This window comes from Caretta caretta, chromosome 1 (assembly GCF_965140235.1).
Source record: "Caretta caretta isolate rCarCar2 chromosome 1, rCarCar1.hap1, whole genome shotgun sequence".
In the NCBI taxonomy this organism is placed as follows: domain Eukaryota; kingdom Metazoa; phylum Chordata; order Testudines; family Cheloniidae; genus Caretta; species Caretta caretta.
The window spans coordinates 173284622-173299507 of record NC_134206.1 but is presented as its reverse complement, the minus strand read 5'-3'; the positions used below and the strand labels follow the sequence as shown (position 1 = coordinate 173299507).

The 14886-nt window shown below is 39.3% G+C and overlaps 1 protein-coding gene across 1 annotated transcript in view; it reads left to right on the top strand.

Moving 5' to 3' along the window:
* The window catches only part of NCAM2 (neural cell adhesion molecule 2), a 551141-nt gene that overhangs the window by 489515 nt on the left and 46740 nt on the right, over window positions 1–14886 (top strand). Inside the window, exon 15 of the mRNA XM_048868296.2 lies at window positions 329–509. Within this exon, the coding sequence (XP_048724253.2) occupies window positions 329–509 (181 nt within the window). The remainder of the gene's footprint in view (window positions 1–328; window positions 510–14886) is intronic.

Genomic DNA, 14886 nt, shown 5'->3' with positions numbered 1-14886 from the left:
TCGTACCTTTACAAGAACAAATATGTTGTGATTCTTCTATGTTTTGAAATGGGCATCAGTACTTGAACAAAATACAAATTTATAACAAACTGTTCAAACTCAGACACCTAATGATATGTTCTTAAATCCATATTTAGGGACCAAAGTAAAAAATGTCCTAATTTCAGAGGAGCTGATTACTACAACTCATATTGAAGGCAAAATGGACTGTGAGAACTCATAACCTTTGAAAAAGATTTGGGGCTTAATTTAGGATATGCAATATTAATAATTTTGGCTTTAGTATATGAATTTGTGATGATTTAAACTAATATTTGCATCTTTACAGAAAGATAAGGAAGACCAGTGGCTAGAGAAAAAAGTACAGGGTAGTAGAGACCACATAATCTTAGAGCATCTGCAATGGACCATGGGTTATGAAGTGCAAATTACTGCTGCCAATAGACTGGGTTATTCCGAACCAACATTGTATGAGTTCAGCATGCCACCAAAGCCCAATATTATTACTGGTAAGTTAATTTTAAAATATAGTGTAATATTGAGCTGGTTGTTTTCTGCTGATAGTATTTAACATGTGTGCTTTTTGGTTCTTGCTGCAGTCTCTGAATTTAAGCCTATTGAGAACTGAAAACTTTTTAACTGCTTAGACTTGAGATCCCAGTACTCTTTATTATCAGCAAAAATTGGATTTATAACCCCTAAACTGGAGGAGTTTGTTGTTGTTATTGATATTACTATGGGGCCTAGGATCCCTAGTCATGGGCCAGGACCCCCTTGTGCTCTTATGCATTGTACACACATAACAGAAAGATGGTCCCTGCCCCAAAGGACTTTCAGTCAAGGTTCCTTTCCTTTCACTACTATTGGTATTAGTGAAGTCATCCATAATTTCAGAAGAAACACAGAATCCCAAACTCAGTTGCTGGCAGTTAAGAAGAGAGATTGTTGTTATTCAGAAATGCACTTGCTGTACCTTTGTTAAGTTTTTTTTTTTAATGGTTTATGTTGTTTGTTGTAAATCTATTCATGTGTTGGTATCCTGGGGTTCAGTCCAAGTCAATCGGACTACTCATGCTTTACATTAAGCATGGTATTAAGGGCTCTGCTTGAGCAGGTTGCATACTCAGTACCTTGCAAGATCAAGCCTTTAACTAGGGCTGTTTTGATTTAATCTCCTTAGTTCCTCTTTAAGGATACAGTTCTAAAGTTCCAACTCTTCAAACGTGACTATTTCTATAAATAAAGTTGCTCATGTGCATAAGTGCTTACGTAATTGGGTGTTAACAGTTTTTAAAAACAAAAAACACAAAGTAGTTCAGGGCTACTGGTGTTTCAGTTATTAAATTCTTGAGGGTAAAATGTAACCTATAAAAAAAATTATTTCAAACTGAAATTTGAGGTACAACTCATGAATTCCTATGCATCATTTTCAGCAACAGTCTAATTTGATTCCTTTAATTTATGCAATGGACATAATTTAGTTTTTAGGATTTTGCGATGTTTTCTGATCTGCTATAACTAAAACACATCTTAATTTTAGAGCTATGAGTTTTCAAGGTTTTAGTTCAGATTTTGGCAGTAACGTTTAAGTTTAAAAATCAGGTGCTAGCCTTTTGCAGCATCTAATCCTATAAATTACACAGATAATGCATTCAACTAAAATTTAAAACTTGCCAAATATATATCAAGGCCAATGGGAACAAAGGAGAAAAGTAATACCATAGCAATACTTGTGTTTCCTATGGAGTCTGAATGTATGAACAGCACTGGTTTAACTGGTGTTGATTCCAAATGAGCTATAGACCGGAAATCTTTCAGATAAATAACACACTGTTTTTTTCTCCTGTTAACTTATCGGCTGCTAAAAAACAATCAACCCACTACAGTGTTAGTGGATTTTTTTAGAAAACATATTTTCAAGAGGAGTGTCTTAGACATCTATGTGAATGGCTTTTCTCATATTTCTCATATTTTCAAGAGTGTCTTAGGCATCTATGTGAATGGCTTTTCTCAGAAATGATCTGTTGACATTAAAAGTCGTATTTCTGGAATTTATATATAGTTAAGAAGCATTTCACATAACTTAGTAAGAATAGTTTAGGATCAAATCAAGCCCTGGTGTAAGCAGGGTGTTGGTGTGTGCCCTTGGTCGGTGTAAGTCAGTGGACATTTGTTAGGGTTTTGACAGGGGCTCAGTTGCCTCACAGTCCAGTCTACTTCTGTTTGATTCTGCAGTGAAAGGAGATGCCTCATGACATCAATCTGTTTGCCACAGAAACATTATGATGTCACTGTTCAGCATTAAGATTTCACCTCAGGACAAAATGGAGAAGGAGCTGTGGGCTGTAAGGAAAAAAAAAGATTTGCTGAGCAATTATTTGGGGGAAGTTCTATGCAGGAGGTCAGACTAGATGAACACAATAGTCCCTTTTGGCCTTGCTCACATGACTCTATGAAAAAAGCTTTTGTCTCAATGAAAAAACTTTTGCGAGTAGAAAATGTGATAGAACCTTGTGTAAAACAGAAGAAAGGCAACCAATTTCCTTTATACATTTGATATATTTGGAATTGTTTAACGGTATGAAAGTTTCACCTTAATGCTTCTTAGATATAGATATATCAAATGAAACACAAGCTTACCCATTTACAATTGTTTATAATTGTTTAAAATCATAAATAATTGCAACAACTGACACAAACACAAAATACCTGCACATGTGGTAACGAAGCTCTATACTTGTGTATAAAAGGCAATTCAGGTAACCAACATCTAAATGGAGATGGAGCATTTTTCATTTTATGCACATGCTTTTGCAGCTATTTGAACATGTAGCGTATAGTCCCTTAGATACAGGTAATTACTGCAATTATGATTATGCAACTAATTAGTTTCCTTGACAACTACTTTTGCAAAGCATAAAGTGGGTGTGAAATTAACATCCCATAGGAATTCTGTAGAACCATTTTTAAATGATCTGAATATTTTTCCAGAAGACTCTGCTCACATCTAGGAGAAAAATGACTGGCAGCTTTGTCAGGTTCTTTTTTTTTTTTCCTCCCCAATGTATCTTTTTTTTTACTATACCGGTTTCAGGAGCCATTTTTATTTTAACTGCTGCCCCCAATGTTGATGTGTTGTATTAACAGCCTTGAAACAGTCAGAATCTCTGTGCAGTTCCCACAAACAGAATGACCTTTGCTGTCAGTGTTGAGCATCTTGCTTACCCTTTTGAACAAATGGCTGTCAGTTGTGCTAAAGCACCTTCACTCATCCTGACCAAAGTCATTTAGTGATGGGCAAAGATGGACAATCTATTTAATAGGTGATATTTTCTCTGATTTTCACACTGTGCCCGATAGCAGCAAAGATGTCAGTGTTCATCATGCCAAACAGATACTTTATATCATCAGTATTGACTAGATATGACAGCTTTATGAGATCTAAAGGTTCATCTAGAAGGGAATGTATTACAACATATTTTTCTATTGATGCAACAGGTTTTTTATATTAAGAGAGTTAGGAAGTCAATATGAATACAATAGCCCCTTTTTCCATCTGCGTCCAAGACATTTGTGTAGGCACTTTCCTGGCCCCACAGATAAGCGTGTCTTGAGATTTTTCTGCTTCAGGTGTGGTTTAAAACTCTTAATAAAACATAAAAAATCACAGAAGTAATTCCCCCCAAGTGGATGGTGACAATCCTGGGAACTTATCATATCCATTAAAGCCTTCTCTGCAGATTTCTAGTAGATTTTAAATCACTCCTTCCATTTAACACCACAATGTCAAAAGTCACAAATGTAATGTCATACGGGGATTCAACCTACAGAAAAGCCCAAGAAAGTGATTTTGGGGGGGGGGAGAAAATGTTCAAGATACAAAAAATGGTAGGTAGTTGTGGATTTTGTTTTATTCAGTTCTTTTAAACATCTGTTCTATTTTTTTGCCAAGGAAGTTGACAGTGTTCATTGGAGGATTTCCATTCTCCAGTGCTGCCTTCCTGACTTAGTACCCTTAGTAGTAGTAGTACCCTTAGTACACTCCTGGCCTTTATTCTGCATTCCCAGCTACAGGCCTTAATCTGTCTCCATGAAAGCCATGCCAGAATCCTATCTCCTTTTATATCATTGCCAGTAACAAATATTTTTCAGGCCATGTTAGGTCCTCAGCTATATGCATTTAACTGCATTTTCTTTCAGTTATGTGCTCAGTAATCTACATGCAAACACCTTGCCCTCACTGGGTTTGCACCTGTGGTCAAGTAGCTAAATCTTATTAAACAATTCTGTAGATAATGAACATGAAGGAACAGAATCCACGTTCAGCCTTTCTGAATTATATTGGGTCTTCAGTGCTGCCAGCAACCAAAAAGTAGTAAAAATTTACTTTAGTCACTAGTGAGCACGTGTAACTCCGGATACACTCAGGAAGGAGATCTATTGAATGAAACTATGCTATTTTCAGAATGACACCACTTTTAAAGCAATACATTCAGCTAAGAGGTTGTATCAATGTCAGCTGCTGGCTTCCAGTTCTTATTCTTGTTTCCAGGGACATGTATGTATCATCAGTAAAAATAAAGTAATCAGTTTTTAAATGGTTTCAGAGTAGCAGCCGTGTTAGTCTGTATTCGCAAAAAGAAAAGGAGCACTTGTGGCACCTTAGAGACTAACAAACCTTAGAGACTAACAAATACATTTTGTATTTGTTAGTCTCTAAGGTGCCACAAGTGCTCCTTTTCTTTTTGCGAATACAGACTAACACGGCTGCTACTCTGAAACCTGTTTCAGGTCAGAGGCCCATAAAGCACCCTGAACTAGCTAGTGTCTAACATGCAGGCCTCAGTTGAACTAAGGTGTTCCAGTGTTAATTAAAACCCGTGGGTGATATTTCCAAGATAAAAAGATTCTCCAGTGCACTCATGAAGGCCTTTTCAGCACTTACTCATTTGTCTTCAGCCAAATCTAGAAGAAAGAACAAAGCACAAGTCATCCTAAAGGAAGCATTGAAGGTATCAGTGCTCTCTGAAACAGTAAATCTGTAAGCAGCCACCCATATTAGTGCATTTAATACAAGGCAGAACAACCCCCACAGCTTTACCAAGTTATCTGAAACCAATTATCAGTAGTTTGATAGATGATGTGATCCCAAAGTCAGAAGGCTAGGAAAAAACTAGTTCCTCTAAAAACTTGCACCATGTCCCTAAGAATCTTTCAGAGAACATGGCACACACATACAAAGGATGCAAAGCGTAATCCTAAACAAATGTCTAGTCCACAGGAGAAGTAGAGAGCTAGAAATAGCAACACTGGTGCATTTCCAAACAGAAGCTTCTTTGTCAACCACAATCAGAAGAGAGCTGAAGGGAAGCAGAATATTCTAGAGGACAGTGAGACCTTAAAGAGCTAGGTGAATTCATACTTGTTTTACACTATGAGTATACAATCCACGGCTAGGAATCCAATCCATATTGTATTCTTAGAGAAATGCTTATCCAAAGTGGCAACAAGAAATATATTTAAGTTGACAGTCCCCTCAAAATGGTGATGTAATAGGCATAGCAAACATGCCATGTTTTGCACTTAAGGGAATCCTGCAAAAGAATACTAAAAATATGTTGAATAAGAATATTATCTAGTTACAGACAGTATTTAAGTATTGTTCTAACTGAAATGGCAAGCTCTCAGTGTAGTGTAGGAATAACTCTGTGTACTCCATTCCCTGAGGAAACTCTAATGGTTTTGTGCTGGGGAGGCTAGAAATCATTAACAGACTTTGACAGAACAGCACTTGATGTGACTCCAGAGGAGAGAGAAATGTACAAACAACCTCACACTATTATTATTAGCCACACTCACAGCCAGAGAAAGTAGGACATTTGAGAGAAATGTCAAAAAAGTCTTGCACATCCTTCCCAAAAGAACTAAATTCTTCCCATCTGGTGGCTCAAGACAATGTTAAACTATGGGAAGATTACTGTAATGGAAAGCAATAGAGAAATAATGAAAATACACCCATATCTTCCCTATCCCTGTACAGTGAGAAAGTTGGATGAGGAGTGGAGCAACTAGTTTCAATAAAGTGAAAAGCCACCTGTAACTGAAATTAACATTTTTTGATCTGTGAAAAATCTTTGTTATTTTCATTTCTGTGCATCTTCACTTCTGTTCATCCAAGTCTGAAAGCAGAAGTGTTGAAATATCACACATAGTGCTAATATTAGCAGATTTCCAGCACAGTTTTGATGACCCAGAGGTCTGAATAGGCCAGTCTTTTAGTTGTTTAATCACACCAAATCACTAAGCATCTTGCGGTTTGTCTGTCAGCAAGATCACAATTCTGCCTACTTTACTCACATAGAGTCGCACTTTATTTGGTGAGTAATCTCACTGATTTCTGTGAGCCATATTCCATGTAGTATTTTACTACATCATTCCATCGATTGCAATGGGGATATTCACAGGATAAAATATTACTCACTTTGAGTGAACATGGCATAATGAAACTCCAGGTAAGTCCACAGAGGAAAAAAGGTGTAGTAATGTGATCACAGTGATGTCTAATCACAATAATGAAATCACAGCATTATCTAATAAGAACTTTGCGTTCAAGGTTACTAATCTCCTTTTTGAGGTGAACCAAATGTCTGATAACAAACCATAATAGCATACTAATGCCCCACTGGTACTCATAAATGGAGGGACTTTAAATCTGAACATTAACTAAACAAGATAAAGAATACTCAGCCTTAGGTTGTCAAAAGTTGCTAATGATTTTAGGTGCAGCGTTTTGGGTGCTTCACTTGAGAAATTTTTAAAGAGGCTTGTGTTTCAAAAAGTGCTAAGCCCCCACCCTATTTGGTGTCTCAGACTGAACACTGAAAAATTCAGGACTCTGTATCTCTAGGCACTTTTGAAATATAGGCATCCAGATACCTATGTAGCCAGAAGAACTACAGGTCAGTAAAGACAAGAAAAGCTCTCAACAATTGAAAAATTACATTCTGTGCCTGGGATGGGGTGAATCAACTCTGCAGTGGAGAGACAGGGGAACAGGAACAACTTTGGTTCCAGGAAGCCCTACCTGCTGGGTGTGCTTCAATTGGAGGAGGAGTTTAAAAGGGAGTCTCTTCAGAATGGCAGGATGGCAGGCATAGATAGACAGACCTGCAGTCACTGCTACAGAGGGATTATGCCAGGAAAGTAATTCCAAAGGGAAAGATTTATGCATGAAGCCAGGACCCCCCACTCATGGGCCGTGTTGCAAGGGTTTGTGACATGACACATGCCAAGGAGGGACAGAGCAGTACGAAGAGACCCAAGGGATGGTGTTACTGGACCTCAGATAGCAGATGCCTTCTTTATGGCACCCAAGAGGGTCCCTGGGTCAGTACCTGATGAAGTGGAAGGACTGGGGTCCCCTACCTAGATGGAGCTGTTGCTACAGTCTCTTACCAGTAGGTGAGGAGGCATATCCCCATTCACAGCTGGTGGAGAATGTGGGCATGACAGTCCAGTCCTGATGCACCCCAGTGCATGAAGGACAAAAAGAAGGCCAGCAGAGAAAAATACAAACAAAAAACCCCACCAAAAGACAACATAGATGTGGAGAAGCTGCTGAAATGGACTGTGGAGAGCCAACATCAACAGGCAACCAAGCCACATCTGCAAAAGAGCCAGTTACTCCAACAGTTGGCTGCACAACACCAGCAGCAAGCAGCTCAACAGCCACAGGAGCAGTAGCAGCAATTCATTTGAGACCTGACCACACAACATCAAGAATAGCAAGAATACTTGGGTCAGCAGATGGCACCACTCCTACAACCTTCAGGAGTCACTGCTAATCAGAGGTCAGAGTCTATGGGAGGGTCCTGATGTCACAGATCCTGGTCAGGCTAACAGATATAGGCACAGAAGATAACCCCAAAACCTTCTTAGGGACATTTGAACATGTGTTTATTGTGGTGAAGTGGCCGCCAGATCATTGGGCTATGCTTCTGGTCCTCATACCTGACCGGGCCAGCCCAAGGATCCCATGGATGCTTGAGACTACCATATGATTGTGACTGTTCTTTTAGACTATTTTGATATCTCCCCAGAGATGTACTGCCAACACTTCCAGAGAGAAAAGTACCTACCAGGGGCCCACCACCAGGTCATGGCCCAGTGCCTGAAATATTATTGCTGGCATTGTCTAATTCCAGATGGGTGCACTGGGGTGCAAGTGGCAGAGGATAAAGTGCTTAAGTAATTTATCCAGTTTTTTTCTGGTCGGGAGATAAGAGTGGGTGTAGAGACACCAGCCAGATGGTCTGTCAAAGGCAGTGTCTGAGACCTGCAGTAACTGGCCTCATTGAAAATGTTGTGGCAGCTGAACAGGCACCCCAACCCCCAAGGGTGGGAGCCCTGAGGATAGATCATCACTGAATGTGAAAGATCAAATGCAGTGGAGGGAACAGGGTGCAGGAGACTGCTGGCTGGGCCAAGACCCAAATCCCTTCTGCAACAGAGACTTGAACACTGAACAAGAATGACTGATGTCACAGAGGCCTAGTGAGCCAGGGAGTGTGGAAGCTAAGGTGACATCCCCAATGTAGTGAGGAAAGACAGCAGCTCTACAGGCAGGCAGTTGTTTCAAGTGTGAGCAGCATAGTCATTTTCAACACTGCTACCCCTTCATGGATTGTAGCTAGGGGCAAGCCTGGACAGCTGCCCCTCAGAGCCTGGAAGAAGGGTCCATCCAAGATGGTAGCCCAGTGAAGGTCTATGGGTCTGAAGTGAAAAGAAAGAGACCCAGATTTACCCCATAAGCCTTCTGAAGGCATGGCAAGGCTGCAAGAGCTTATTCATAACACCTTTCCTCCCAATCTAGAGCTGGGTCTGCATATTATCTTACTGCAGGTCTCAGACACAATTGCCTTGGGGGAAGGGCTCTGGCCCAATGTGTTCAGATAGGTGGTCTGATATTTCTTTTCTGTGTTCTTGTCACAAACTGGACAAACCTGGCTGATTTGTCACCAAATCACTATGGAGTCCAGCTGGAAGATCCACCAGAGCCACTGACCCCCTGCCCAGGAAGATGTGGGATGCTGTATGTCAGGAGCTGCCAGTGATGTTGCACCCCTGGATGATAGAAGAATCTCACAGCAGGTGGCAAAGCCCCATTGTCTTGGTGCTCAAGGCAGATGGGACAACTCTGTTTTGTATCAACTTCAGAAAAATGAACATGATGTCCACATTTGATGCATAACCCATGCATCAAGTTGAGAAGTTGTTGGAGCAAGTGGGGGACAAAATGTATATCTTGATGTTGGATCTGATCAAGAGCTACTGGCAGATCCGCCCCAAAAAAGGGATCTCAAGAGAAAATGGCCTTCACAAGTCCTTTTGGCCAGACTGAACCATTTTAAGACCATTTCCTTTGGCCTTCATGAGGCAGTGGCCACTTTCCAATGTCTGATGGACATAGTCCTGCGACCACATGGCTGGCACGTGGCAGCCGACATAGATAATATAATCACTACAGTTACGAACAGGAGAAACACCTCGAGTGAATATGGATGGCCCTTCAAGCCCTTGAGAAAGATGGCCTCATGGCAAATCCAGCCAAGAGTCGGTTGGGGTTTCATGAAGTAATGTACCTGGGATACTCTGTTAGAAGGGCATACGCTTTCGTGGGCTAAAACCCACTTCATTGGACGCATGCAATGGAAAATATAGTAGGAAGATATAGATATAGATATATAGATATATATATACACAGAAAACATGAAACAATGGGTGTTATCATATACACTATAACGAGAGTGATCAGTTAAGGTGAACTATTACCAGCAGGAGAGAAAAAAAAACTAATAATCAAGATAATCAAGATGGGCCATTCCCAGCAGTTGACAAGAATGTGTGAGGAACAGTGAGTGTGTGTGGGGGGAATAAACATGGGGAAATAGTTACACAAAGTACAACTATTTACATGGGGAAATAGTTACACAAAGTAAAACTATTTCCCCATGTTTATTTTTCCCCCCTACTGTTCCTCACATGTTCTTGTCAACTGCTGGAAATGGCGTAACTTGATTATCAATACAAAAAGTTTTTTTTCTCTCCCGCTGGTAACAGTTCACCTTAACTGATCACTCTCATTATAGTGTATATGATAACACCCATTGTTTCATGTTCTGTGTGTGTGTGTGGGTATATATATATATATATATATATTCCTACTGTATTTTCCACTGCATGCATCTGATGAAGTGGGTTTTAACCTACAAAAGCTTATGCTCAAATAAATTTGTTTGTCTCTAAGGTGCCACAAGTACTCCTGTTCTTTTTGCAGATACAGACTAACACGGCTGCTACTCTGAAATCCGTTAGAAGGGGCAAGCTTAGACCTCTGATTGGGAAGGGCCAAGGCTTAGTGACTTAGTGAAGAACTCTAGCCTCAAGAAGGTTGCTTGGCCCAAAGCCTTTAGGATCTTGAAAGATGTTCTAAGCAAAGAACCAGTCCTCTGCCACCCTGACTTCACATGATGGTTCATACCCCACACAGATGCTTCAAACATGGAGTTAGTGGCAGTGGAGTCCTGACATTTGGGTGAGGAAGAGGATCCAATCCTCTATGTCAGCTAAAAACTATTTCTCAGAGAGAAGGCCTATTTCATTATGCAAAAAGAGGCCTTGAGGGTGAAGTGGGCCATAGAAGCATTGCGGTATTACCTACTGGGAAACCTCAATCCTCTAGATAACTGACCACACACCCCACCACTAGCTAAATTCCATGAAAGACACCAACCCATGGATTATGAAATGGTATTTAGCCTTTCAATCCCACACCTTCTAGGTAGCCCATAGGCCAGGGAATAAACATCAGAATGCAGATTTCTTTTCTTCGGGTGGGGGGATGCAAGCCTTGGACTTGGAAACTCTGGCACTGAACTTAAGGGGAGAGGTCCATGGGGTAGATAGACCCCACAGTGGAGAGAGACTGGGAGAGGAACAACTGTGGATCCAGGCAAACTCACCCTGGCAGGCCTGCTGGGTATACTCTAGTTGGAGAAGGGGCTCAGAAGGGAGTCTGTTCAGCACAGCAAGGTGGCAGGCAGAGAGAAACAGACCTGTGCTTGCTGCTATGGAGGGGTTACACCAGGACAGTGTCCCCAGAAGCAGGACTGCAGCATGAAGCCAGGAGGGACAGAGAAGTAGGAAGAGACCCAGAGAAGTGTGTTAGCTGACTGCAGGTAGTAGATGCCTTTCTTACAGTGCCCAAGAGGGCCGCTTGGTCAGAATCTGGTGGAGTGGGAGGGCCCGTGTTCCCCTACTACTAGGCATGACTGCTGACACAGACTCTTATCACTAATAGAGGGCCCATCCCGACTCAAATTGCAGAAAACTTCCACTTCAACAAAAAATATGCATAATAGTTTTCACATTTTTTTCCTTGCAAATGGGGCAATTTTTAAAAGTTATCTTATCATTTGAATAAAAATAGGCTTTTTAGGCATAGCAGAATATTGAAATGCTTAACTACCATTTAAATATACAATACTTTCATTCACAAAAGTTAGCTGTCATATTAAATGTAATTGCTAGCATATTGCTTTACAATTTTAAAAGTCCACTATTGTACGAATTAGAGAGGACATTTTAAAGAATATTTCTGATGTAAATGTATGTCTGAAAGATTTATATGAAAAAGCTGTCAGAAATCAATTAAGCTGGTCAAAGGGTTTCTTAGATATTAAAAGTTTAGCACAATAACTTCCACAAGTCTCAAGGCAAAAAAAAATCTGTTTCTTTCCAGGTTGATTTCTTTTATATTTCATAAAGAAAAATGTTGCTTTTGAAAAGGTCTGATAGTCATGACTACTGGGAAAACAAGTATGCTGTGTAAAATGAAATAGTGCAGACCCAGTCTCATGAACATCTGCACCCATTCCCAGTAACTGGTTGGTTAGATCACATTGTGTCTTTTCAACTCATTATTACAAGAATTCTCATGGAAATGGGTTTTTGATTGTATGAGTATTTGAAAACTGTCCGTTGTTTCTATAAAAATCATATGCACACAAGAGCAAGGTTATTAATGTTGTAAGCAAAGTTTAAATGCATTGATAATACTTGATGCAGTTTCAAGCCCTGGCTCTTTCACAGATTTCTTGTGTGAATTTGGGCAAGTTCTTATACTTCCTGTGCCACGGTTCCACATCTGCAAAAGGAGGGGTGGGGAGATACTTCCTATCTCCCACCCTCTGTCTTTTTTTGTCTGTTTACACTGCAAGCTCTTAACAGCAGGGACTTGTCTCCTACTACGCGTTTGTCGAGTACCTTGCACAATGAGGCCCCATCTTGGTTGTGGCCTGTAGGTGCTACTGTCATTGAAATAATGACAACAATAATTATAATAAGGAATGTAAACAGTATGGTTTAGACTATAATTGATTCTTGTGGTTTCCTCCTACTTTCATGATTGCCAGTCTTGGAAATTCACATTTTTAAGTCAGTTGAATTTAATGTGGCTAATGATATTATTGTCTCTAGACCAGATTTTCTACACTGGAATTGTTTTCTATAAATCCACCTACCTTTCTTATTTTGGTGAATATCAATATTTGGTCAATATAACCCTATATTAATTGCTGTTTCATCATGTTTTCTCAGAAATCTTGATTGTTTCAAATATATAAACATTTTGTATTACCAGACAAAGTTACATAATTGGGGGTATAGATTACATGCCAGAAAAGTAAATATTCAACGTAATATACTGAAATTAGCTCTGCCACAGCCATAAATACCCATGGGAATTGTACACATAATGCTTTACACATTACACTGAAATGGTCATCGAAAGTGGCATTTGTGATGACTAAACGTCTCAAAAGATGGGTAATTGGACATGGAACATTTTCCCAGTAGTCGGGAAGGCTACACCCTCCAATATTAATTCAGTGGCCTGTTTGAAATGAGTTCAACAGTCTCATTCAAATTCTAAGTAAACAATATTACAAAGACCAGCCACACAAAGTGGCACTCTTGTGGCAGGCTGAACATAAGAGCTGGATGAATTTGCACAACCAATTTATTTAGCAAACATAGTTTTTCTTTGTGAGCATGAATAAGCTATGAACAGACACTTCATTTTTATGAATTTGTTCATTTTTCACAATTGTTCGACAATTAATGTAAGTGAAAATATTTCAGCTTATGGGTTGCTCTTCACAATTGCTTCAAGTATCCGCTGTTTGTAATTCATGTTGGGTGTTTGATTTCCTCAATCAGGTGACTGTTTCCTGATTTAGGATGTTTGTCAAACACTGCACAAGAAGTACTCAGGTAAATTCATCTTTGGTTGAGCATTTATAACCCTTTCTCTTTCCACATTTTTCCAAACAAAGATGAGCTCATTTGAGTTTTTGTGGAAGTGAATAAAAGGGGTCATGAATATATTGAAGTGAAAGGTTTCAGTGCCCCCCACCCCCAATGTTCACTAAACTCTTGCTCAGTATAGAGACGATAGATTGAGGACCCAATTCAGCAAAACACTTAGGCTTGCTTAATGAGACTGCTCCTATGCTTAAATGTCCATAAGTACTGTCCACAAGAATGTCCATAAGTACTGTGCTGGATTAGGTCCTGAAGCAAGGAGAGCGAATATCCCTCGTGCCCATGAAAGTGTTTCCGACAAAGTAATGTTGACACAGATTATTGGGTTATTGTGGGGAAGCATGCGTTGCTACTATAGAGGTGCTGCTTCTTCTGTGGATTACACATTTTGGTATCCAGTTTTGTCATTTCTACAACTTCAAAGGAACTCATTTTTCACTTTAAAAAGTACAACTTTTGTCAATATTTTCAACATAATTTGTTTTTACTGTTAGAGAGACTGTTTTTGAGTGACTGTCTTTGACATTGTGTAAATATTGCATTAATTATTTTTTTCTCTTTTTCTTTCCCACTCTTGCTTTTTTCTTTTAATTTGTACTTTATTTCACATATTTTACAACCTTTCCACGTTTTTCTCTAATTTACTTTTTTCTTACACTCCTCATTTTCTATAACAATCTTCATCAATGCAGATAGATGCTGCGAAGCCACTAACGGTGAAAATGGAATCCAATCATGGCAGCCAAATGCTGCTAGTTTTTCTTTCATTGTAGCCATAAGTCTGTTGTCCATGTTTTGAGATTATTAATAAGACAAGCAGCAGGTTCTCTTCTTTTCCCTAGGAATGTTATTTTTAAGGGTGAAATAAATAAAGACCTGGATAAAAATTAGACTTTCTGGAGCTCTTGTAAAGTATACATTTCCAATTAATATCATAATGGAAGTAACTGATCAATCTATGCCTGAAAAATTCTCACAAGTGGCTTTTTTCTCAACACACAAACCATATGTCTCATAACAAACACAAACTGACAATGATTGGCTGTTTGTCTGTGTTCATGAGTTTATTCATTTTTTCTCAGTTATAGTTTGTTTACCTAAGAAACATGTCCGTAGACTTTTATATGTCATTGCTGGTGCAGTGGGTTCTTATGTTTGTCATGTGTGTCTTTCATGAGAGTATTTTGATCCCATATATGCCCCTCTGCATGTATTTCCTTTTAAAAAATATTTATATAATATTTGTTCTGTCAAATATTCTGCTTCATTAGCTACTTTTGTGGTATTTAATACTAAACTGTATGCATATTAGATTTTTTTATGCTTTAACAATATAGGATTGTTTTAAAGTATTCATCCCTATCTCAGTTAAGCTTTGTAAATTTCCCTAGTTAATCTATTTTACTTTCTTTCTTCCTCTCTACCAAAATGCTTCTATCCACATAATAGGTACTTCACAGTTATACCCCAAGGTGATGACCACTTATGGCCCCTGTACCTGCT